This window comes from Carassius gibelio, chromosome A24, assembly GCF_023724105.1.
Source record: "Carassius gibelio isolate Cgi1373 ecotype wild population from Czech Republic chromosome A24, carGib1.2-hapl.c, whole genome shotgun sequence".
NCBI classification, from domain to species: domain Eukaryota; kingdom Metazoa; phylum Chordata; class Actinopteri; order Cypriniformes; family Cyprinidae; genus Carassius; species Carassius gibelio.
Window position 1 is genome coordinate 7,731,580 of NC_068394.1, and position 26,741 is coordinate 7,758,320.

A 26,741-nucleotide genomic window follows, 5' to 3' on the forward strand; every position below is an offset into this window, starting at 1 on the left:
TAAGGGGTAGGGCGATTTAAAATACAGTTTGTACAGTATAAAAACAATTACGACCTATGGAATGTCCCCATTTAGATAGCTAAGTGAACGTGTGTGTGTGTGTGTGTGTGTGTGTGTGTGTAAACATAAATATATAAACATGTAAATGGGATATACAGATAAATTAAAAGCTTATTTACCAAAAGTGGGACATGTCACAGTGGTTTGAATGTAGAGCAATGGTTTGATATTTTGTGCATTACCATTTACATAATTTTTTCATTAATCGTTTTGTAGATAGATAGACAGACAGACAGACAGACAGAGAGATAGATAGATAGATAGATAGATAGATAGATAGATAGATAGATAGATAGATAGATTGATAGATTGATAGATTGATTGATTAGGGGGATATTTCCGTAAAGGTGAAAAATATGTTTTTAAAAAGTGGGTGACAGTCTAAAGAGGTGTCTTTAGGGGTCAGTGTCGCTTACAGTCGCTCATTGTGAGGTGCTGATGAACACGAGTCATGCGATGATTCTCTTCCGGGTCAGGCTTGTGGATGGATCGCTGGGTCAAGTTGGTCGTGTGATAAGATACATATATCAACAAGCCACCAATATTTGATTCATCGTGCCAGTTATGAAAGCTCTTTAATCTGTGATGTAATTCATTGTGCGAAAGTGTGTTCCTTTTTTTCGCGAGAAACTGGTATTTTGGTGGACGCATCGTCTAGCTGTGTGTGGAAGCCGTGTCTTGGGGTATGTGAGGCTAATGCTAACCAACGCTATTACATTAATCGATATTATTTTATTTTATAAATTATGTTTATGTTCAAATGTGCTTCTCTGAAAGTTTGCTTTTATTATGCCATACTCTGGCATTTTCATCGATCTCAGGTCTTTTGTGGTGCGCAGGCCTTTTAAATGGACCATCAGGGAAATGTCGAGGAATAATAATTATTACTGTTGTAAGTGTAATGAGTTACTGTTTAATTTGGAGTACTTTTGAAACCTTATTCCATTTTAAATGAGCATTAAATATCATACCTCGTTGAATTATTGATAACAATTGACGATTGTCGTTGAAATCTCTGGCATTCGAGTTTTTTTTTTTTCAAACTCGATTTTTTTATTGAAAACGTGATTTTCTAATAAGTGAAACTAATAAGTGTGTTATTTTACATTTTTTAATTTCACAAATGTACATAAAAATGAAAAATTACCTCATAAATATTTATAATAATAATATTAAATCAAAATAAAAAAAGCAATAATGAGCAATCAGAGAAGAAATAGAAAAGCATGCAGATTGTTTGGTCAAAAAGTCTGGAAATTTCAAAATACTTTCAGATATGTTTGTCATTGTTATGTTATTATGACCACATGCAGTAATTATTTCAGGTATATAATTCATAGAACCTTTGGTTTTATATTTAACAGGAAAATGAGGTGTATATATAAGGGCCAGGGTATATAATATGCCATTTTGTGCTGTGGTATTTTGATTAAAAAAAAATAATAATTAAAAGAAACTATGTTAAAACATGGGTAAATTTTGAGAAAGAAGACCTCGGTGGTATAACTCTGGTCTCATGGCTAACAGTTTCTTGTTTTTCAAGGAAACAATGTCACGTCCGCGTTCGAGATCTCCCTTGTATTCAAGGTATTTAATCTAAAGTAAAGTCGGTGTTACAGAAATCATTATTTTTATGTTTTATTGCTGGTTATTAACCGCTTCTTGAACCTCTCGAATATCAACAGAATCCCAACTCTTCATGGAAGGAGAGGCGAAGGGTTATTCGATAACCAGATACATTCATCGGTACAGTCTGATGCGTGGAGAAACCCTGAATATGGAAACAAAGCAGAAAATAGCACACACTGGAACAAAGATTCCTATCAAGGAGAACAAAAAAATGTCGACCACTGGGCCAGTTTTATTGATGCGATAGAGCATGCTCAAAAAAGAGGGGCTTCACCTATGACCAGATACAACATGGAGGGAGATGAAGAAAGGCCGCCCCATTCTCCAAGGAGACTTCCTAGGGAAAGGCTGCCTTCCCCTGATCACACACATTTTGGTGGTGAAGAGCGTTACAAGATGCCAACATCAGGCTGGAACAGGATTGAAGGTGTTGATAAGGAGCTCAGTTCACAGCACAACCACAGAGAATCGAGGGACAGGTCTCATCCAAGACATCCAGAAGGAAGAAAACACGACAGGATGGATTATGGATATCATAATGAAGAATATGGCAATCAATATCAAGAAAGAGGCTCCTTTGCAGAGAGGTACAAGAATGCATTTTTTCCCCGCTTCATACGTCTGACATGGATGGCGAGGAACGAAGAAAAGAAGAAAGGATTCGGTCACTTTCTTTGATGGATAAATGTTTTTCTAATTGTATCTGTTACATTTAGTCTCTTTAATTTTACATTTTAGTCAGTAATATATTTAATAAATTGAATCTTTATTGTAACCCCTTCTCTTGTTCTATGAGTGTAGTCTCAGTTAATTGTCGTTATCAGCAATTGGAATATATAGATTTAGCTAACTGTGTGCTCAAATCTTGCTAGAAACTATCTATTATTGTAATTTCGTTCTAATCTTGGACAAATGTTACTTGCTTTCTTAATACAGGTCATCAAAGTCAGATTATAGGGAGCATCGCCCTCCTTCTGAAGGAAGGATGGAATTTGGTCGGAAAGATGACTTTGTTGAGCATCACAGGGGCCTCAGCCCACGTCGTGCACCTGTCATTGTTGAACACGATCATGGAATCGCAAAACGAGATTCAAGGAACCACGATCCCCCGAAAATGAGTGGGAATCTTAGGAGCAGAGATCCACCCAGGACAAGTGAAACCCAGAGGAATCGAGATCGAGATAGAAGAGACCAAGGCTATCATTCGCATAGTTTTCAAGACAGACATGGCGGGCGACCAAATAGTAACCCCCGAGAGGAATCAAGAAAGAACTACTCTTCTTATGGAAGAGAAACTCAAGGAAGAGAGCGCTCAAGACACATGGATCAGTCTAGAATGGAGACACATCCAAGAGACTCAGAAGCACGGAGGGAAATGGATTTGAGGGATGTTAGTGATGTTGACTTGAGGAACACCGATAGAGACTCTATCCATGATTGGGAGGAAGAGAGATCACAAAGGAATCATGGGAGGATGATGGGACAAGGGGTGGTTCGCCAAAGAGCTCAGTATCACAGGAAGCCAAACACTGATGTTGGTCCTGCGCCTAGAATGGATTTCGGTGAACAGGAGACCCTCAAGATCAAGGTGGACATGAGTCGCCCCGTCCGGCAAACCAGGTATAGTATCTTTGTCGTACCACTTTTGGTTAGGGTCAAAAGTTCATGCCTCTTTTCTATGTCCACTGTCCTCACACCATGAAGACCTGAAGAACAACGGTCTACAGGATGTGATCATCTAGAAGATTTAATGGAAAGTGTGGAGTTGCATCCAGAAAACCGATGAGTGGGCCGTTCTGTGTCTTCTCATCATGTCTTTGGGTATTGAAGATCAAACCGAAAAAAGATTACAGCAAGGATTGGCAAATTATACAACCATGAAGTTTTATAATCTTCATTCAAGGTTGCCAGGATATCCCGGATGGCCCTCTGAAGAGCTTTAAAGGGAAAAAGGATCTCAGAAGTCATCTGAAGTTATGGATTAATACATCCTATTCAAACGAGGGTGTAATGGGATGAATCAAGGATTGAACTAACATTTCTGAAGTATTCATCTTATGTTGATGTGTTGGCACAGAAATGTCCATGTCTCTTTCAAGCAAATGTTCGGATGTGAAAACTACCAGTTGTTCAGTAATCAGGAACATGGACCACTTCAAGGCCCTGACATTGGTATTCTAAAATGGCACCAAGGACTGTCAAAGTTACATTGCTGGTGATCATTAACAAGAAAAGAGTTTCAGAAGGTATGTGAAGAAATTCCAAACATTGTACAAATCTCAGATTGCAAAAAAAGCTCAAGATGCAAGATGGAGTGTGCCATGTCTTGACATGAATGCCAAACATTCGAGTGTCTTACATGTGGAAGTTTGTCCTATGGAGAAAAAGTGATTTTGGATTGCCTGACATCTTCATTCTTTTTTTTTTAAATGGAAGTACAGAATCACCAGGCTGGGAGGAAGTCCTGTTAAAAACACATTTTTCTGCCACTAATTCCTTCATATCAGTGGCTCATCAGATGTCTTAAACACTAGACTGGAATTACATGGATCTCAGCTTAATTTGGTTAAGGACCTGAAGATGATGTTCTCCACCAGTCAACACAGGCAAAAGAAAATCAGTCCATTTTTACAGCAACTTTTTCAGCTCTTCAAGACGATGTCTCCACCAAAATACCAGTGCCCCACAGGGTTTGAGCACTTCTACTATTAGAGCTGTATTGGCTGCAGGTAAGTCAGCAACTGTACTATCAAATCAACGTCGAGTAGGTATGCACAAGTTTTTCCGGATGTCCACAGCATTCAGACTGTCACCAGCTGCAGATTTCTTTCCTTGTGGGTGAAGAGGTATGGCCTTGATGAGGCTGAAAGGACAAATTGAATAATTTAATCTGCCACTGAAGCAAATTACTTCACACAGCTTTCTGTCTTCAAGAAATGTCTCTCATGTGTTCGACTTTCACCAAGCTGATTATTTGTTTGTACTATCCCATATAATGTGTATTTGTTGTTTGGAAAGAAACTGCATATACGGGAGAATCTAAGCGAAAAGGCCGACAGAGACAGATTTGACTATCATCAACCTGCATTTGATGATGACAACCTCATTCAACAATCAGCCATTCTGCATTGAGTTACTACTGGAACTTGTGGATGGAGCAAAGATGCTTGGGCTGAAGAAGACACAGCGTTGAGATGTTTCCATTGTGCAGAACCAACAGCTATCAATTCACAATGAAGTGAGAAACCACATGGCAACAGGAATGTTTTGGAGCCTTTTTGTATCCGCTCATTTAGCAGACACTTCTACCCAGAGTGATTTATCTATACAGTGCCTTCAAGATCTACAATCTGTGTTCCTTGCCAAACAAACCAATGACCTTGGTGTTGCTAGCACCATATATTACCATATGACCTACAGGAACTCCAGCGTTTTGCTTACATATTGGCACTTTGGACTCTTAAACGATGAGAACTGCGTAGACATGGCTGTGTCATGTGAAAGTATTTTAGTCATTTGCAAGATTCTTCAACAAATTTTTGCCAAGTTTCCTAAAGAGGCATCTGTTACTTTGAAGGATTTTCAACATGGATATGGCAATGAAAGAAATGGAAGGACCCAAGTGGCAACTGCAAATTCGACAATACTACCCGTTCACAGATGAATTTGTTTGAAGCAACTGCCAACAGACTTTTGATTTCATCCACAAGACAGGATAGCAACAATGTTTGGCATATGAAATTTGCACAGCAATGATTTGCCATTTGCCAAGGAAAATTCTGAGATCATTGCTGATATTAAAGGGTATATCGTTTTATTCAGCGAGAAGAGGGATCTGTGAAGACCCCAGCCCACAAGAGATCTTCAAAACTCTTCCAGCACTTACCTACAGTGGATATCGCCGCTGCTATAATTGAGTTTGTTATGAGGTTCAATGCATCTAATATTCATCTAAGATTGCTGGACTAAGCTCACCGATCAAGATTTTGCACTGCAAGAAAAACACATTGAGATGTTTTGACTGATCTCTATTGATCACCATGTGTTGGCACTGGAGCAAATGAGTTTACTGAAGGATCTTCTGATGAATGGAAACACGCAATGACAGTGAGAGGAGAGGCATGAACTTGCCATAACTATTATTACCTGATGTATTTATTATGGAGTTCAATTATTTATTTAGTGATGAGAGTATTTGGATGAAGGTCGTGCCGACCTAAATTTCGTTTTTTAGCACACCGCTCGAATTGAACTGAAATTACGATTTGTTATAACAACAATCCGAATACTGTGTGATTTTAATTTACTGGGTCATAGTGAATCGTTCCAGTTGTTAAAATCGTTTTTCAAAAAGAATACCACTTTTAATTTCACTGAAAGAGACATCTTAGGTTAATAGAAATAGTGCTGGTAAATCTGTAGATAAAAGGGACTATATGACAGGTAAAGGGCCAATCGTTTTGCATTAAAATAAACCTTGCAGTGTTTATGGTTAATATGAATCTATTCTATGGAAGTTTTGTACCTGATTTTATTCCTAAGTGTTTGTTTGGTTAATGTGAATTGTGAAAAGGAAAAGGAAAGCTGTAATGGTACCTCATATCTCTGTATATCATGTGACCTCTTGTTTAGTCATTTAGGATATTCTTCAGATAGGCAGTTATCACTGGACTTAGTCAATGTGGGTCGACAGCGCCTTGACTTCCTTCCCATGCTGGAGCATTCTGGGACTTACAGGGAATCAGCAGTGCATTCTGGGACATTTGCCCAGGAGATCATCACCCTTGTGCATCAAGTTAAAGGTCAGGATCCAATGGATTACCTTGGTAGCATATTGTGTATCTTAGAAAGAGCTTATTTTACATCGCAGAGAGTTGATTTGCCTATTTGTTTTGCAGAAAATTACTTTAGGGGCCAAGGCATCACACTTAATGAACGATTTGCAAATGAACAGTATTATTCACTCCAAGATGAGTTTAAGGAGGAAGAAGAAGAGGAGGAGGACATGGGAAACGTGAGACCAGTCATGAATAGGTACACTTGACAGTTATTCTGTTTTCATTTATTAGTGAGGCTTTTAAAGGTAAGCATCGCTATTAGTTTTATTTAGGATTGAAGATTTGATCACCTCCTAATCCTACATTTAAATTCTTCTCCAAACAGTTTTCAATACAGTCATGAAAATTCTTGTTTTTTTTATTATAGACAACACGGAATGCCTTCATCAGAAACTCAGATCTTCTGCAAAATAGGGCCAGATCCAGTAAGTTGATCTCTATCAGGTCCATCAATATCAGGTCATTTTATGTATTTTGGTTCAAATTTTGATTATTATGTTTTTTTTCTTGCTAGCTACAGAGACGACAGCTTGTCCCAGACCCTGGTGACCTCAGGTATGACCTGGAGCGAAGAAGACAACAGCGACTGGAGGGTGTGAAGATCACCATTGCTGGGGGAAACTTTGCTCCAATGGTTCCTGAAGGGTATGGACTGAAAAGTGTTTCAGTTGTCTATGTCATCAGACCAGCTTTAATGTTATTGCTATGCATTCAGGTGCTATGCAACAATATATCAAGATTTACAAAACTATGTGTTTGGCCCCTGCATATCTTATGGTGGGAATTACTGTTCTCTTTCCAAAGACAAGAGAGTGATCCTCCCTATATGAGTGACGATCCTGAAGAAATGGATGAGAACCTTAGGTGGTTGGAACAAGACCGTGAGCATCAAAGGCAGTGGGTGAGTTCTTGTTGATGTGAAACATTGCTATTTTTAAGAAAGTTTGATATATGATGACTCTTGATTATATGATGACTCTTTGATATATGATGATCATATGATGACTCTGTTTGATCCTTCAGGATGGTCCCCGTCAAAGAATGCCGGTACCTAACAAACAGAACTTCAGTCAGAGGGGGGATTTCAGTCGCAATAGCAGACCACGGGGACGCAGGACTTGAAATACTGGTGAGGAAAATGTTTATTTATCAAGTTAGACACTGATTATATATGTTTTTAGAAATAGGTGTTCATATATCAATTTTTTTTGAGTGATCAATATAAAAAAATTTTTCTCATTTTTGATCGTGTACATTGGTTCTTTTTTTTTTTGTCTTCATTTTGTCTTTTTATCTGCAGGTGGCAGTGTATGAGGAGAAAGTCAACCATTCAAATCTTCGGTCACTTGTCCACAACAGTGTTTTTTGTTGTTTCTGTTTTGATGTTAGATTCAAGGTCCACTGCTTCTTCACTTTGGTGAATCATTTTCATCCATCTTTGATTCAACCATTGCCATTAGTTTGATTTAAGGAAACACCTTTTTTTTTATTTGAAGAAGTATAGTAAACCTCATTGAGCAAGTTAAAGTGATAAAGATTGAGTAGCACCTTCCCCTGCTGTCATCCTGAAATATTGCTTTTCTTCACTGTCAGTTTTTGATTTGATAATCCATAATATTTAGGCACAGATTACAATTCATACTAAATTTTGTATTTAAATTGCAATTTCATAGCAGTATACAACACATGGTTAGTTTTGCTTTTATACTAAAATACACTTTTTGTCGTACCTATGTATCTGACAAAAAAAAAACATATTTGCTGTGTCCTGTGTAAACTCAAAGTAGAAATGGTTCTGTTAATAAAATCAGTTTGTGCCTAAGTGGTTTCAAATGAAGCTTCAGGTGTTTTCAGTCCATGTCATTTTTTACAAAACAAGAATGCAAAAGCTGTACATGTAAATTATCTTTATAGTAGAATATTTGTTTTATACTGGTGATGATTAAGACCAACTATACAGTAATGATATCGATTGTTCCAACAGTTAGAGTCAGAATTTAATATTGTAAGACTGCACTTTAATTCTGTCCTGAACACTGGAATATGTGCCTGGTATAACATAATTTAATACTAGTGCAATCACAGTAATTTCACAGTAAAGGCACTAAAAGTTTTTAACTTTTTAGACCCTTTGTCTGTTATAGTTAAGATGGGCATTTCAGTTTGATTTCCTAAAGAGGAGATTCAGTTGCTCAACAACTTACTAAGCAAAAACATACTGAACAATCATTACATGATGACAAGTCAAAGATATATTGTTTTTTATAAACTCATTATTGCAGTTGCGTACTATCTAGGACGCTATTACATTTTTGCCATTGTGCAGTCGGAGTATGACCACCCCCCAGCGCAGAAACTGGTTCCAGGTAACTAGGTCCACTCTGTAGCTTGTCTCTATTACAAGTAGAAATCTGAATACTGGACAAAATCCCTTTAATAAAACAACTTCTGCAATGAGTCATAGTGCTGCTCACTCACTGCTTTAGGGGAGCTCTGCTGTATAGTTGAGAAAATGCTCTTGTTTATACCTCCACTGTCTCATATCATAACCCGAAGATCATAAGAAGTTAATTTTACATTATTAGCAGCTTTTCTGTTTGTAAAACTACACTTGCTTTGGCTGTGTTTAGTTGAATCTATTTTGCAGGTTCAATGTAATAAATCTTTAGATAGTGTCATGTGATCCTTCAGAAATATGGAATGAAGCCCAAAAAGCCTTTCTTATTGTCAGTGTTGTGCCGCCTAATATTTTGGTCATTTTCTTTATAGAAGAAATTTCAAAAGAACAATTTTTATTTAAAATAAATATCTTAAATTAAAATATCTATTGTTCACATAATGTTTATTTCATAAATAAAAGTATAAAAAATTTTTAATTTGCACTGTGATAACAGCGAGGCGACAAGCAGCTTACTTTTACAAGAATGTTTTTACTACAAAACTAGGAATATCTGGATAACCTTCCACACTTATTCTGTGATTTCACTAGCGTGTCTTCAGATTAATTATACTTACAATTCATATCTGTGTGCAGCACATCTACAAACTGGCCATCAGTTAGATCAAGGCGTTCCTCAGGGGGAGCACTGGAAAACATTGGTCCTGCTGGGCCAGACCTAGAGTAAACCAGGTGAAGCTTCTAGTAAACAATGTTTATTGAATAAGATTGCTAAATGTAATTGTTACAACAAGTTTTGTATGATTGGCTTTCCTGAATCTCACCTGTGATTCTGCCACCCGGCCTCCCAGCATTGCTCCAGTGAACCCGGCCACATGTGCGCCCAGGCTGACCCCAATCAGATGGTCAGAACAGAGTCAAGAGATGCTCCCTCTTTCTGAAAGTAACACAATATTGGTTAAATTGCCAGACATTACTGATCAAAGCTGAAATGCTAATAAAATACCACTGACCCTATCTCCATACCCTCTATGAAGCCGGTGATGCTCACAGCTGTATCCCGTGTGTTGGACACAGCTGTGAAGTAATTGAGATTGGCCACCCCTCTGTTCCAATCCACTACCAGGATGTTCATGTGCTTCTGTGCTGCTAACAAGTGCTCAATGTTGATCCAGACAGGCAGTTCCCCCGTGGGCCGGTATGTATGACGAAGGTAGTGAGTCTTGTTACATTAAAAAGTGGTTTTTGAGTGAAGGCTCACATTCAGATAGGTCACCATGAAAGACTCGTGGAAATCCAGATCGTTGAAGTTGTCACACTCACTGTCTTCACCTAACAACAGAAGACTAAGCTTACTGGTCTGTGTTTTGCAATGTTTTTTGTTTGAGTGAAAGAGATGAAGTTGTAAACTACTTAACCAAATCATTGTAATGGCTTGTTATACCTTGTGGCTGAAATAAGTTTAAGTACTTAACTAAACTAAAGCTGGATACATTTAGAAACACACAACCATTTTTATTAAAATGGAATTATAAAAATGTAAGATAATTAAAAATATTAGTAAATATAAAAATAAAAAAATGCTAAAATCACTTTGGCATTTTTTTTTTTAAATTGTAAAAACACATTTTAAGGAAATCGTTACACAAAAAGAATCTGATGTTACATTTTATACAAAAATACATTAATTCCGTTCTAAATAAAGACACAAATATAAGTGTTTGGACACTTTCTAGTTGTAAGTTCAGTTGGCTTTTAATGGGTATTCAGTACCTGATTAGAAATAGCAGATTTTTTTTTATTTTTATCATGAAAATGTTAAGTGATGATATCTACATATCAAAAAATATCACCAGAGCCAAAATATTCAAATTAAACATTTTCACATCTTTGTGTTCCTCATTTAGCCTTCGGTTAACAAGCTAACATCTTAGCCAGCTAGCTTAGCATAGTGCTAGTTGGCTCTTAAGATTAGAACAATATCAACATAACATGTTATTTTTAATCAGACATCAAGAAGGTTTTTAAAAATGTGTATACATAAAGGTATAAAATGGCTCAGAAAGTGTGAGAATAGTTCTAGCATAGCATGCTATGAAATTCTTACATGTGTTCTGTGTTTTGCTTCCAGTAATTTCAATGTAATGCCTAGTCATTTCATTAAAAAAATATTCCCAGTTCAGCTTTTCTGGAAACTGGTGATAACAATTAATTTTGTTCTGTAGGCTACATTTTGGAAAACCTCACAAAGGTTAACGTCATGTCTGTTCTTTCCCTATCCTTTTTCTTCTTCTTCTCAAAATAAACACAGACTGATCCACAAGTAGCCTATAAGGCTGGATTTTAGCAATCCAGCTCCTGTTAATCTTGCTGTGCATCATCTCCACTACAAACAATTCATGCATCCATTTCTCTTTTGCATCAACATGCACAGTATCCTTCTGATCATCCTGCAGATCCTTACATCATACGATGTGCACCTCATATTTAACCCATGCAACATTTCAGTATTTCTATGTAGATTTCTGACTCTAGAGGTCATTTGTGCCCCGTAATTAGCCTGCACGCAAGTCACAATTTGGATCATGCTTCTATAAAAAAGCAGATCATCCCATCTCTCCTTCCACATGTTCCCCTGCCCCCTCCTCTTCACCCAAAGATCTGAGATGATTACAGGTGTAAGTCACGTGAGCTGGATGGGGGTTTGTCGTATTTAACCCCCTTTAATGCTGATCTGTTATGTCTGCCATCTGCAAGCATGACTCCTTACATTAGTCACTGAATTAACATTGGTAAATACAGGCTACAAATGAATCCTCAAATCCCCATATCATTTTCTGTCCTAGAGACCTGAAAGAAATAATCAAAGCAAACCTCTTATTTTCCTCAAATTATTCTTCTGACCTAATCAAAACCCAGTTATGCTTCTATTTCAAATCAATATAATGCACTTTTTGGAAAAGTGAAATTAAAGTAGTTTAAATTTTGGCTAAGACATCAAATATCTGCCTAAATGTTCTTTAAGCTATCCGATAGGCCATTGGGTCTTTCTAAAGGTTAATGTTGTTGCTGAATAGAATAATTACAGAATGTTAAATCAGAAATGAAAAACTTCCCAGGTTAAATATGTCCTTATAGTCAAGGCTAAAAGAAATGGCTGAATCCTTCTCAAAAAATATTCATTTTCCAAAACCCAAGTGTGAGCGAATCAAACTGTTAGTCAAATTAAATCAGTGTAATCTACTGCATAGAGTCCTGTCTCTTTACCTTTACAAAGTATAAAGATGCTCAGCAAAATCAGGAAATGCCACAGTGACATCCTTACCACAAGGTCTCCCAGGGGTAGACACAAGGAATATCAAGAAAACTAAGAAACAACATTGGAGAACCTATAGTAAAGGAAAGAGCCAACGGAGGATGGGGTTGTGGGTGGAACGATGGAGATTCAACGAGATCACACATGCTCACCGTGTGGTTAGTTGACAGTGTGATAAGTCCAAAAATTAAAATTCTGTCATCACTTGCACCCCCCCCCCCTTCAATTTTATTCCAAGCCCGTATAACGTTCTACAAGATAATATGAAGAATGTCTGAAGAGTTATTTTGTCCATACATTGAAAGTCAGGTTTGAAATGACACATAAGCAAATAAATTTGGGCAAATGACAAAAGTTTCATTTTGGGGGGATTGATTCCTTGAATGTGTTTTGAACAGTTCCAGTTTTTGGTTCTTCCAATGTAAGGCGTATTCATTTGTTTTGTACCATATTATGGGACATAAGGTCACAGTGGAGTAGTTCTCCTTCAAGAAAAACCAAAAACCTACATCAGCACAGATATTCAGTGCATACCCTGTCAACAAATACACACATGTCATTTTCATATTGCACACATATTAGACTGACGGCTGAAGGTCTGGAATCTATGGCAGCTTTCATCAGCCAAGGCTCACCCATGAGGTCATTTGACTGACATGTCAAACAACCAATCACAGTTCATTTTGTTCTGCATCACGATTCAGGGCGTTGAAATGTCACCACAATTACAGACCAGTGTGTAAAACTCTCTGACGTATTTTAAAGATTCTATGCCGCGAACATAAATGTTTCACATACTTTTGAATATCCAGCATTTAGTTGATTCTGATTCTGATTCTTTTTTCATGAGGTTTAGCGCCTCAGCATTTTTTTGTTTCCAGGCAGAACGTTAAAGAACGTGACACACCCATCTCCTGGAAATCCAGTATAATTCGACCAGTCAAATGATGACTTTGACACTCCTGAAGTATTTCCACTTTGTGTTCCATATGCATCAGACGTTTAGCCAACGGTCCATGGACATGACGTCCGAGGTTGAGACTACACCGATATAGTAGAGCATCACTGTATAGTAAGAGCATATTTAGTCTCCAGAGAGACGAAATGACCTAGGGTACAATTACTTTGCTTCGCTGCAAGAGTGCCTTAAAACCTTGTTTCCTCTAAAATGATGTTATTTGTGAAATTATCACTATATCTTGTAGTCTCACCAGCAAACTTTACAACATCTTTGCATTCCCTGCAGGTCCTGTTTATGATAGTGTAGCAACAGCAACAGAAATTGCTGCAGTACAGAGGTAAGTTTCTTTTAAAAAAAATTCAGTCTGTAAAAACATCCAGGGTTTGAATTGAGGGGGATATGGGGGATTGCCTCACTCCGTTGGAAAGAAAATGACAAAAAGCATTCCCACTAATCATCCCCTTTAGATTAATAATGTTGTGTAGTATGTAAAATTTAATGTTAATTCAATGTTAAAATTCTACTTATGATAATTCACTAACTAAAATAATAGCGACTGGCCAATCAGAACTCGGTACTTTAACAAGCTGCAATAAGCAGAAGCAAGTTTACGTAATTTTTTGTGCAAAATGGTTCAAGCACAAATTTAAAGTTCTTAAAAAAAACAAAAATTGACCACACCAACCCTCTGAATTTTTTAAAGAAATCAACCACTGAATACATCTGCATATTTGAGGCAGCAGAAATGAGAGCATTATGACAGTGTGTCTTTGGGGTTCAGGGTCAGAACAGAAGCTGAGGTTGAAACAGAATAGATGGCAGATTACAGTAACTCTTCTAAACTGTCATCCCATTCCTGCATCTGATATAGTCAATCCTATTATGGGACTCACTGTTCAATTTCAGTTCTTATACTTAAAAGATTAGTTAAATCCTTTTAAAATAATCCAAGCAGATCTGATCAGATTAGAATATGCCTTAGCCATGTTTTTTGGTAGATTCATGCATTTAATACAAAATAACATTTTGAACAATTTCATTTTTAAATATGTAAGACACTTAATGCAAAGTGAAAAATATCTAAAATAAACAGAAAAGAAAAGGCTGCAACGTATGTACAGTGATATTCGAACATTAATAGATCATTTCTATATAAGATCACCTTTTCATGAAATTAGAGAGGAGGTCAATAGGAAAAGGAAAGATAATAGTTGAGTTCCTTTCTGAAGCAATCTCAGTCAGCGTCTGCATGTAGCGCAGCTGAAGCGCAGACGGAGACTCAGACATCACATTTGATGCCTCCTTCAGAGCATGCGAGGCTTTCATTTCTCCCTCTGCTGCGATCACCTGTTCACAATGGATTACAACACACTTAAACGTTCATTTTACACAGGCAGCACTTCAGTGTTCAACCATTTTACCTTGAATTCATTTTTCGTATAAACATAATCCCAATTCACAATTTGGCCTCTGGCACACACTTTAAATTACTTGGAAATTTCCATTGAGCAAAGCCAGTTTGTTTTTCCTCTGCATTGTGCCATAGTGTGAGGACATAAAGACTCAGGTTTCCAAGTCAACAATATGACTCACATTATTATAGTGTTCATTGAGAGAGCTCCTACTGTATTTAAGGGGAGGTCAGGTTAGCATCTCTCAACTAGTAATGGATGGATGGTTAAATTAATTTAAACAAAAATTAATGGCAGATGAACAAACAATCTGTGACAGTTTTCTTTCATGTAGATTGATTTATCAATTTAAAACACTGAAAGAAAATACAATTAAGGTCATACGTTTACATCACAGGAGATAATGTTCTCACTGCTGTGTGTGTGCACTTGGATGGGTATAAAACAATTCTGTGTATGGGTTAACACACTTGTCACACCTTTCCCTTTTCTCTCTTTTCTTTTTCTTTCATAATGAAAAATAAGTGATAATGAAAAAAAAATGTTTTAGTGCATTGAAGAAGATATTTAATTATTATATAATTATTATTAAGATATAAATTCATTTGTTTAAATTATTTACCTCATTATTGAATGTATATACATAATGTAAATAATTAATGTACCTATAGAAATTGTAATTTAATTAATTCTAATATGTTATAATTATATATGTGTAATTAAATTCAATATAACTATATATACACTTGGCAGGCACGGCAGACAGTGTGTGAAGTGTGTGAAGTGTGTGAGTGTGTGTATGAAGCATGTTACAATCTTTCAGTGCTCAGACACCCACCTTGGCTCTGGCATCTCTGGTGGCCTCTGCCTCAGCTGCCATGGCTCTCTGCAAAGTGGTGGGCAGTTTGATATCTTTAAGCTCGACCCGTTCCACTTTGATACCCCAGCTCTTGGATGCAGCATACAGCACAGCCTGTCAGGCAAAAGATAAAACAATGAACAATTTATATTTAAAGTATTTATATGCTCCTATCCAGAAGAAAATGATAACTCTTAAAAATAATTTAAGACTTAGAAACTTAAAAAAATAAAGATTCCAAAAATGAGGTTTAAGATTTAAAATAAGGTCCACATTGATGCCATAGATGCCATAGAATGATTCTGGGTTCCCCTGAGAACCTTTTGTGGAATGGAACTATTCCATGGATGTTAAAGGTTCTTAATGGAACCACATGCCAATAAAGAACCTTTATTTTTAAGAGTATTAATCAGCTAAAGATTTACAGTTGTTCTCAGGAAGAGTTTTCTTACCTCCATCTGTTCGGACATCTCCTCACGGTCTTTTAAGATATCTGCCAGGCTCTTCGTTCCGAGCATGTTTCGTAATGTAGTCTGTGCAAGCATCTGTGTGGCATAATTAGCATTCTCCACTTTGGTAATGGAGACAGTGGGGTCAAAGACATGATAGAAGACCACTGCATCCACCATTATAGTCACAGAGTCTTTTGTCAGCACCTGTGGAGCAAATGCAATACATGTTATATTATAAGTTAACACAATATGATATTGAAATGGTTACTCATTAGAAAAAAAAAACAAGGACTGAAACAAGAAATTTTTTTTAAACATTTTCAAATGAATCACTCACCTCTTGTGGAGGGATGTCAAAAGATACTGTCCTTAAATCAACCTTCCGAAATGTGTCCATACATGGAATAATCCAGAACAAACCTTTAAAAACAATCAATAAAAAGAACTGCTAGTTACAAACGAACAAATTATTTATGAGTTTAAGAATAGTAATTACTAACCAGGTCCTTTTGCACCACCTAGGAGTCGTCCCAAACGGAAAATAACTGCTCTTTCATATTCCTGAACAATCTTTTGACAAAAGGAAATATAGATTAGGGATTGATACAGAAATAAAAATAATTTAATAAAAAGTGATGATGACTTAATGATCACTTAATGTGATGATCTTAATGTATATATCAGATTCTATTATCTAATAATCTTATAATAATAAAAAATTTAAAGTTTCTTTAAGTAGGTTTTACTTTAGATAATTATCATCTTACCTTCATACAAAACCAGACCGAGACAGGAAAAGTAAGAAAGACAACGAGGAAGGACAAGAAGGTAAGGAGATACCCACAGAACCCAGAGTTCCTGGATTGATCACCATCTGATTAAACCCAAAGGTAAGGTATTGGGATCAAAATTATCTGAATATATATATATATATATATATATATATATAAGAATTTTATAAAAAGCCCAGCAAACCTGACTGGAGTATAACCTTTGTATCCCTCTCTTCATTTGCTACAGGTTTAACTCTGTTCCGGGACATCTCACTCTGAGAAGACAGAGTTATAGACATGGTTAGCCGTTTTTGTTTTCTGTTGGACTGATGAAATGTAGTTTCAGTGAGATATTTAAAGTGATTTAAATATGCTCTCTTTTTCCATCACCGCCCATTTTCACACACAACACAACATGGAACATGTCATGTCGCTAAGCAACAAAACTGAGCTCATGTTAAACCTGAAAGTCAATTACTTGTTTGCTCATTCTTCTTTGATGAGGCCCTTTTATCTATCATCATTATATCATCTTTTTGTTTACACATGAAAATGAAAATGTTTTTCTTATTGTTCAGATGCAGAATGTCTCTGAATGAATCTGAATATACAGAATGTGAGGCCTAAATCAAATAACTTCCCCTTTAATCTCTCTCTTTCTCTCACTTTATAGTAATATGTAGAAAGTCCTAAAACAATACAAATATATATGATTTTGTATTAAAATCTTCTCTAATATTTATTTTCTAAATCTTACAAAAGACCAGATTTGATGATATCTCAAATGTATCATACAGCAAACAGATTGTAATACAGATTTAAAATTAATGATGAAGGGTAGTATTGTTTTATGTCTTCCTCGCTTGTGTTTTTACAGCTCCAGACCTTCCTGACTGATAATCAGGTTCTTGAGAAGTTTCCATCTGGGTTTAAATCACTGCACAGCACAGAAAACAGTCTTGTAAAAGTTCTCAATGATATTTATATGGCAACAGATTCGGGGGACTCTGTCATTTTAGTAATGTTAGACCTGTCGGCTTTTTATTACCGTCAATAACTCAATTCTTATCTCTCGTCTGGAATATTGTGTTGGGTTATGGGGGGGGGGGGCTGTTTCAAGCTGGTTTAAATCTTTTCTAACCAATAGTTTTTTCTCAGTAAAATATGACATTTCTCTTCTTCTCTTAACAATCTTTCCTGTGGTGTGCCACAAGGCTCTGTTTTAGCTCCCGTCATTTTTTCTCTTTATCTTCTACCTTTGGGTTCCTTTTTTAGGAAACATAATGTTTCATTTCATTGCTATGCTGATGATATGCAAATCTATATGACTGTATCTAGGAAAAATAACAGTTCTTTAGGCAACTTAACAGCATGTCTTGAGGATGTGAAAACTTGGCTTGCCAATTATTTTCTTTTCCTGAGACAAAACAGAAGTCCTTGTTTTTAATTCCTCAGAATCCAGGCAATGAAATTACCTTGACCTTGAATCTCTAAATCAGTTCATCTCTCCCCAAGTAATCTAGGTGTGATGCCAGATAGGTGCCTCAAAGTCGACAAGCAGATAAGCGCAGTCATTGGGTCAGGTTCTTCTCTCTTCGCTCTTTATCAAAAATCAAATATTTTCTTCCTTAGCGCTCCATGGAGACTGCTATCCTTGTTCTTAATTCCTCTCGCCTGGACTATTGCAATTCCCCGTACTTTGGTATATCTAAGTCCCAAACGGCACACCTACAGGTCGTTCAAAATGCTGTGATGAGATTCCTAAAGGGAAAGAGGAAACAATCACGATAACCCACTCCTGAGATCTGGCTTCCGATTAATTTTAGAATTGATTTTTACATTTTATTACTGGTTTTTTAAATCATTAAATGATTTAGCACCTTCTTATTTGTCCAATCTACTTAACCCCTACCTTCCCACTAGGCCTTAGATCCAAAGATAAGCTCCTCCTTCAGATTCCCACAACCCGGCTAAAATCGAGGGGTAACCGAGCCTCTGAAGTGGCCGGCTCAACACTGTGGAACAAGCTCCCACTCTATATTAGATCCGCCTCCACTTTGTCTGAGTTCAAATCATGTCTCAAAACTTATCTATTCTCTGTTGCTTTTAGCTTATAAGAGTGTTCGGTCTTAAATAGGCCTTGTTTTGCTACTATTAGTGTACTCTGTAAGTGTTTTGTTTTAAACTGTTTTGCTGAGTACTTAATATTTTATTTTTTCTTGTACAGCACTTTTGTCAGCATGTGGCTGTTTTTATTAGTGCTTTATAAATAAACTGAACTTGAACTCGAATTAGAACTAGAATTGAAATTATGAATTAAACATTTATTGATAAATAAAATAAGTAGTGCAGTTAATATCTATTCTGACTAAGTTAGAACTATAATATTTATTTTAAACCTGAAATAAATGAAGGACTTTGAAGAAAATTTTTTTAGCTCAAATTATTATGCTGAAAATATGATGTACAATGAAAACAACGTACATTCAATGAGAAAATTGCACAACTGCAGCATTTTCACTAGTGCTGCTGCTGCTGCTCAGAGACTTTAAAAGGACTGAAAAGGTTTACGCAACAAAGTCGTGTATTTAGAGACCGTAAATTTTAGGCTACTGTAAAGTAGTTGTTCCAGCTGAGAGGCAGTCATTTACACGCTGCAAAGCATTATATTGTTTTTAGACGCTGCCAGCGTTACTGAAATGAGGTAAGCACAACTTTTATTTTTTCAAACTGCATGAACTCTCTTATTTTAAGACTGTCATTTCATAATTAAATAGGAGATTGAAATCATTTTCCTTCAGTAGTGCACATATTTCTTTTTTTTTTTCAAAACAATATTCTGTTTAATTGTTTTATATTGATAAATCTATTAATTCACCACAGCATTTATTTAATAAACGCACATTGTCTCTACAATGAGATTTGTGTTTGATATTTGTCCTTTCAGTCGAAGGGGAGCCTTATCAGTATGATGCTCTTTTGGCTAAATACCCTAAATCTATAATTGGTGAGGTATTCTATAATGTTTTCATCCACAGCAAGCTTTACTTTTTTTTCTGTTTTCAGGCTGTTTGTAATGGGCCACAGGGGACCATAGGGTTGTCTAACCTTTGCGAGCTGTATAATAAGGAGTCTGTCCAAACCTTTTGCTCTGTGTTTGTGCATGAGGGGGAAAACAGAATTACAACGAGACAACTGTGAAGATACACAAGAGCCAGGGACAACCTTTTCTTTTGCATACATTACGTTTTCATTGTGAAAAGCATGCTTTGAATGAGATTTAATGTTCATATTTGATATATACAGAGGTTGGATCTAAGAGGATTCTGGACAAGAGTCACTGCTGGTCTCCAGTAAAATCAATACTGGTCACTCTCTTTACTTTTTTATTTTTTATTTATTTCCTGCCTTAAGGACAAAAAAGTCAACCTTAGTTCTTGCTTGAATGACTCATTTTTAAAGTCACCATGAAATCAAACATTTTTATGAAATAATGCAGTGTTTATTATAAATGATTTATTTTAGCACATCATTGATTTTTTTAAGTTCATGTGCCCTCATAATCTTCAATCAATAAAATTCACCTTACCCTCGCAATGACATCTCCTCTCTGAGGACATGTTCATCATTCATAGTTAGGGCAGAACAATAATCCCTGCTCTTCAGCTAGCTCTCAATCACATGAGATTGCTGCAATTATCAAATGACAATGATCCAGCCAATTCCTGATAGACTAAATCTTTGGTTTCATGGCAATTTAAGTAGCGACATATCTTTTTTCCCGTATTGTGACATACATCCCAAAAAAAGAAATGTAGGTTGTGGACTTAAAGTGAAGTGAAAGTAAAAGTTATGTGACATATATATATAAGTCCTTTTGGATAAATAAAAATAAATAAAAACATGTAAATTATAGGTTAATTAAGAACTATTTCATTCAAAATCTCATAAAAATAACAACACAAAATGTATTTATAGAACAATTTGCAAGCTGCTCTTCTGCTATTTCTACAAAATAAAAGTGAAGATTTTCAGTGCAAAACTAATTAAACTTATGAAACATCATATTTTTGAGTGAACTACCCTTTTACGTAAAATGGTTCTCTTTGTTGTGTAATGATGTGGTTTTGTAATTTCAGGGCAGTGGAGAGGCCCACATTCTGTATTTGAGGGCTTTTGACCAGCACTGGGTGCCAGGTTCCTTGCTTGTATACCTAGCTGTGTGTGCCATGAGTTTATCAAAGGATTGTATCCTGAGCATGTTGAGGGGTGAAGCCAAACAGTTCAAGGCCTGGAAGAGAGGAGAGCACTCAGAAAGTCAATTGTTAACCTGTAGTTTCATATTTGAGAGTATGTGTTTTTTTTATATACGCTTTTTTTATTGCAGCCGTCCTTGTGTGCTTTGCAGCCTACTCTCTGATCTGCACCTCTCTCAGGACTTCTAATTTCTATGGTCTCGTTTCAGAAACATAACTCAATTAACAATTTACACGTTTGTGTATATTTTTTATGCCAACTTTTTTTTTGGTAATAAATCAGCTGGATTAAAAAAAAAAGAACATAATTATTGTTAGCCTACTGTTGTGTGTGTGTGTATACATGTTATATATTAGCTTTTGCGACTGTTTTGAAATTTGCCTTTATTATAGGTTGATGTGTGTTGGTTTGTGCAAATGGAAGCATAAAAGGTTGGTTGCTGAAAACAGGATGAGAGATTTAGCCTTGTAAGTGCTCCGGTACAGTACACTAGGTGGCGCCATTCGAGTTTAATACGCATCGATGACTGCTTATAATATAGCTTTTGCAACTGTTTTTGACTGAGATTTATTGTATTTTTAACCCAATAAAAATAATTTTACATATTTTTATATAAAAAATGTGTTATAAATATACACCGTAAACATCCCCAAAAAAACATGTCACATTTATTGCAACATATACAGCAGCTTTTATCAATTTGAATAATTTTTGGTGATTTATGACCAAAAGTAACATTTCTGTGTGCAGTTGGGTTGCGCTTAGGTTAGATGCCATCGCTGGAATTGTCTGGTCCTTCTCAGTCTGATTCTGATGGAGACTCAATATAAGTCTGTCTTTCATCTGTTTTGATACCTAACCTGAGTTTGGTTTAATTCAAAATGATTATGAAAACATTTTGTAACAGATTAAAGAAGCTCTTCACTGTTACCCTCAGGCTGCCTCTTTGTGGATTTGCCAAAGTTGAGAAGGAGGTACATGGCAACATCTAAATTCTCCTTCCTTTGTGCTTGCCGGGTCACCCCACAACATCTATCCATACATGGTCAAATTCATTGTATACAAAATTCCCAAAAGGATGCCTAGATAATTTCCTCTCCATGGAACTGCACTGAGTCAACTGGCCCTTTTTACCTTAGGCAGCATGGAGGGTCACCTACAGACCACCTTATGACTGGCCCCAGCATGAAGAAGTGAAGAACAGGAGCTTCGAGTCTGAAGCCTCCTCTAACTGCAAACCAGCTCTTAGAGAAATTAATCTCACCGTTCTAAAAGGGGAAAAGTACTTTAATACTTATTTATAGATTTCCATACTGAAAATAAGTACATAAATTAAATAATTAATTTCATTATGTTATTTATTTATTTAAAAGCTTTTAAAAGATGAATAAATACTCAATGTACATAACAATGTATTGCTCATTGTTAGGTAAGGCATTAAACAAATGGAATCATTACCAATAAAGAAATACATTTGTACATGTTTATATAATATTCAAAGTATTACATTGAACCAGAATGTAGTTGATCTTTATACAGTTATACAAATGGATGATGTAGAAAATATATTAGTGGTTTGCAGAGATATTCAACTCAAGGTTCAGGCGTTCTATTTTATTTTATTATTATTTTTTTATTATTTTTTTCAAATGTATTTTATCATGACATACATTTTCTATAAAATTTCAAAAATATGCATTATAAATATTCAAGGTGAGTACATGTTGTAAAAGGAAGAAATAATAAAGCCCCGGTATTCAGGAGCTTTTTCCTTAAAGTCAGGTCTGGCCTGGGTCATGTCCTGGTCGATTAACATATAAAATAAATAAAAATATACAAACAAATAAATAAATGATAAATATATTAAATGCTTAATTTTATTTTGATTATAGCTTATATAAGTATAAACAATAAATTAAATTAAATTAAACATTTAATTAATATGCTCAAAAAACAGGATCACAAATAACAACAAAAAAAAACTGTTAGCTTACAAGAAGTTTCTTATAAAGGGCAGCTCAAGTGCAATTAGGTGAAATTTGCAGACTGGACAAACACATGTAATTGATTTATTTCCCACAATTTGATATTAAGGCTGCTTATTTTGTTCAAAGTCATCTGACTCAAGTCCTGGTTAATTAAAAATAAATCTAAAAAATAAATAATAGTGTATTAAAAACATTTTATTTTATTATTTTATTTATATATTTTATTTTAAAAAATAAATAAATACAAATTAATGCATAAAAAACACAATCACACAGATAACAGGTTTCTCTCTTGATTATTTAAAAACTTGGACAAATGTAAATAATTGAGGTAAAATTAATTTTTTATAAAACCTTGGCCGTAGTAGGGTGAAAGATGGTGACGATTATAGCGGCCCACAGCTGAGTGGGGGCCCCTGGCGATTTCAACAGACTGTCTGAGACCAGCATAAGAAGATATCCTTGCTCTTGAAACAATACATACATACAAAAACTCGTCTTTGCGAGTATCCTCAAAAATTGTCTGTTATGTCTTAAGTGACAGTAAACAGTTGAGAAAGAGTCAGATGTGTATCATTTTATTGAATGAATTGTAAGTGACCATGCCGAATCAAGTAGCTGCTGTCAGTGTCCTTAATGTTAATCCAAGAAATTAAATGGGAGAAAATTAATAACTTCTCTTTACTGAATTACTTTATAGTTTTAACAAGAATGAATCTGTAATTTAATAAAGTGAAGACTGTATATGCAATGCTATTTACATTTAAACATTTAAAATTAAACATTGTTTAATTTACCAATTTTTTTTTTTTTTTGTTGACCAAATATTTAAGACATTCATTTCATAACATACATTAGGTTCCGTAATGCACAGTTTATTCACATATTAATTAATGAAGGTTTTGGTTATATTGAATAAAGAATTAAATAAATAAGTGACAAGTGGAACACAAACAGATATATTCAAATTGTGGTTGTTCTAAATGTGTTTAAATTATTTGCTTTTATTGTTTATCTATTTTTTTCCCTTTTTATATTTGTATTATTTATTTAATTTGATAATATAATGATAATTTAGTAATATGTTTATTAATTTATTAAAATAATATGTTTAGCATTTTGCCACTTTAAACTGAAATATTTGTTTAAGGTCATGCATAAGCACAAAAACATACTGTTTTGACTGCATCATTTTGCGAACAGCTGATGTGAGATCAGAGTGGTTCATTTAAGACAAAATTATATTTTTGACACTTTTGATGCACTTTTGCCAGCGTTTTACAATGAAGTATGCATACGAAAAGTGTAGTTGCTATATGATAAGTAATAAGAAGCAAGCAGCAAGCTGTTTGTGGTTATGCACAGCGGCCGTTTGTTGACACATTCTCATCTTCTGCATTTACCTTGCAATTATTATCAGTTAATTGCACATTAGGTTGCACTGAGACGTACTTCACAACAGTTTTCCACATTGTAACAGTGTCCACATCCTTCCCAATGTCATTTGAAACTGTTTGGATCACAGATAAAAACAATTGCATCTTCTTTCACCAATAGCATAGTTTGGTCAAAGGTTTTGATGAGTTTTTTAAGGCATGTTATTACAACCTATATAGAAATTGCAGGATAAAATAATCAAAAAGGACTATATATTTCATGTTTTTTTTTTTGTTTTTTTTTTATGTTCTTATATGCAGCTCTATTAGCTACATTATGACTTGGTTTACACAGTATTGCCTATTTTATCACATGTCCACTATTGCCTTGATCTTGATATTGTCTTGATCTAGATCTTTTCCAGTTCCTTTGCACACAGAAAAATATAATTTTTGGTTCTTTGATCCAAAGTCGGTTATTGCTTCAGCGGCCATGTCTGAAGCAACTGCAAACCATATGCACTTGTGAAAAACTGGTTGCGACACAAACCAGTCTCTTATAAATAATCCTACTCAACCGCTTCCACACTCCATCTGAACTCCACTTCAGATATTGAGAGTGATTTTGTGAGTAGCACTGCAGAGATGAGGGTGGCTGTTGTTGTCTTGTGTCTGATGTGGCTGTGCGTGTGTGAGAGCCGCAGGCTGGGTCGCTGTGATGTCGCCCGTATCTTCAAGCGAGAGGGACTTGATGGCTTTGAGGGATTCTCACTTGGCAACTGTGGGTACTTTGTTATGTGCATTTTCACTACAAACATATAATGTTGGACATGCCTGATATATATGTATGTGGATCCATTTAAAAAGTCCTCAGTAAACATGCAATGTATTGTAAACTGGTCATAATATTCTTTAACATTTCTTTTTGATTTGAACTTTTGAATTTCAACAGATGTGTGCACGGCCTACTGGGAGAGTAAGTATAAGACCCACAGGGTGCGTTCAGCTGATGTTGGGAAAGACTATGGAATCTTCCAGATAAACAGTTTTAAATGGTGCGATGACGGCACTCCAGGTGGAAAAAACCAGTGCAAAATACCCTGTGCAGGTACTTTATTCCTTTAAATGGATTTCATGTTACCAAAAACATATTGAACACTGTTCTAGTATACTTGTAGTTAAAAATGGTTGCTGAATCAATCTGTGATTCAAAACTGTATTTATAACAGTACATTTAAATGTTAAAATAAAATACAAAAAAATGAAATAAAACTATGTTATTGTATAAATGTTTGTTTTTTAAAAAAAAAAGAAAGATCTAAATCCCACTATATCTATGTTTTTAAACTTTTCTATAACCCCCTTTTTTATTTTTTCATTTATTATGTTTCCTATCTGATAGATTTGCTAAAGGATGACCTGAAAGCTTCAGTTGAATGTGCAAAGCTCATTGTGAAAACCGAAGGACTGAAATCATGGCAAGTATTCATTGCATATATCCTTGGAAACACAGCTTATCTTTCACATTAGCAAAGGATGCTTGTCCCTTTAGAGACTCAGCCTCAAGCTCTGTCTATCATTGCATTATATCTAAAAGTATCGATCTGATATGCATTTTTGACATACTGTTAACGTTGATCTTTGTGTCTGCAGGGACACCTGGAGTAGTTACTGTAAGGGGCGTAAGATGACACGCTGGGTGAAAGGATGTGAGGAGCACTAATAAGGCCTTGTTTGACAACAGGAGCTTTAATTAGCTATCATGCTTTCAGATTATGTGCTAATGCATTTAAACTCTTGGTTTATATGACTTTTAAAAACTAAAAGACATTGTCATTATTAACATTTGTAACCTTGATCTTGAGATGTCAATTAAAAGTTCTTCCCAATTGTTAATTTGTGGTTTTCTGTGCTTTACAATCTCACTTTTGGTTAAAGCTTATGCGCCAGCAAATTGTGACAGGTAGTTTGTTTGATACAAGATAGTAGTGGTGGGCTTTTTAAAAATTGCTTTTATTTAAAATTTAATAATCTGTGATTTTCTGTGAAAGAATAATCTTTCACTTTGTCACTTTAATTGAAAATCCATATTGATTGAACAGTACTCTGCATATTGAACAAGTTTCCCTCAATGTCTGCACTGATTTATGTCTCCTATCTCCAATTTCAGGTGAATTAAATAAAACAATTTGAATTGTGGAAACAAAAAACATCTGTATTTGCCAGAACTTAAAAAAAAATTGGTAGAATTTTTTTAGACTAAACATATGGTTAAAAACAACATATATCCTGATATAAAATGTATACACCTTACAATTTTTTTACATTTATAAACTAACAAAAAACAAGTGGTAATTGAGAAAGCCCTGAAGAAACCCTATAAGGAATAAGAAAAAGCTTTTTTCACTGTAAAAAATATTTA

At 35.4% G+C, this 26,741-nt stretch overlaps 3 protein-coding genes across 3 annotated transcripts; 2 read left to right on the plus strand and 1 right to left on the minus strand.

Moving 5' to 3' along the window:
- Window positions 1-500: 500 nt before the first annotated feature.
- LOC127946215 (BCLAF1 and THRAP3 family member 3) lies at window positions 501-8,364 on the plus strand. The gene is made up of 11 exons (XM_052542628.1): window positions 501-743; window positions 1,604-1,647; window positions 1,746-2,276; window positions 2,626-3,309; window positions 6,322-6,491; window positions 6,588-6,723; window positions 6,895-6,952; window positions 7,042-7,172; window positions 7,332-7,428; window positions 7,551-7,656; window positions 7,828-8,364. The coding sequence occupies exons 2-10, from the start codon at window positions 1,610-1,612 to the stop codon at window positions 7,647-7,649; spliced, it is 1,944 nt and encodes a 647-aa protein (XP_052398588.1). The 5' UTR covers window positions 501-743; window positions 1,604-1,609; the 3' UTR covers window positions 7,650-7,656; window positions 7,828-8,364.
- Window positions 8,365-14,355: 5,991 nt separating this feature from the next.
- Window positions 14,356-16,997, minus strand: LOC127946097 (stomatin-like). The gene is made up of 7 exons (XM_052542409.1): window positions 16,901-16,997; window positions 16,693-16,799; window positions 16,426-16,495; window positions 16,263-16,345; window positions 15,926-16,129; window positions 15,453-15,587; window positions 14,356-14,549 (listed from the first exon to the last, which is right to left on the minus strand). Exons 1-7 carry the CDS (start codon window positions 16,995-16,997, stop codon window positions 14,361-14,363), a joined length of 885 nt encoding a protein of 294 aa, XP_052398369.1. The 3' UTR covers window positions 14,356-14,360.
- Window positions 16,998-24,905: 7,908 nt separating this feature from the next.
- LOC127946232 (lysozyme C) lies at window positions 24,906-26,215 on the plus strand. The gene is made up of 4 exons (XM_052542666.1): window positions 24,906-25,100; window positions 25,272-25,427; window positions 25,722-25,797; window positions 25,973-26,215. Exons 1-4 carry the CDS (start codon window positions 24,965-24,967, stop codon window positions 26,040-26,042), a joined length of 438 nt encoding a protein of 145 aa, XP_052398626.1. The 5' UTR covers window positions 24,906-24,964; the 3' UTR covers window positions 26,043-26,215.
- The last annotated feature ends 526 nt before the right edge of the window (window positions 26,216-26,741 follow it).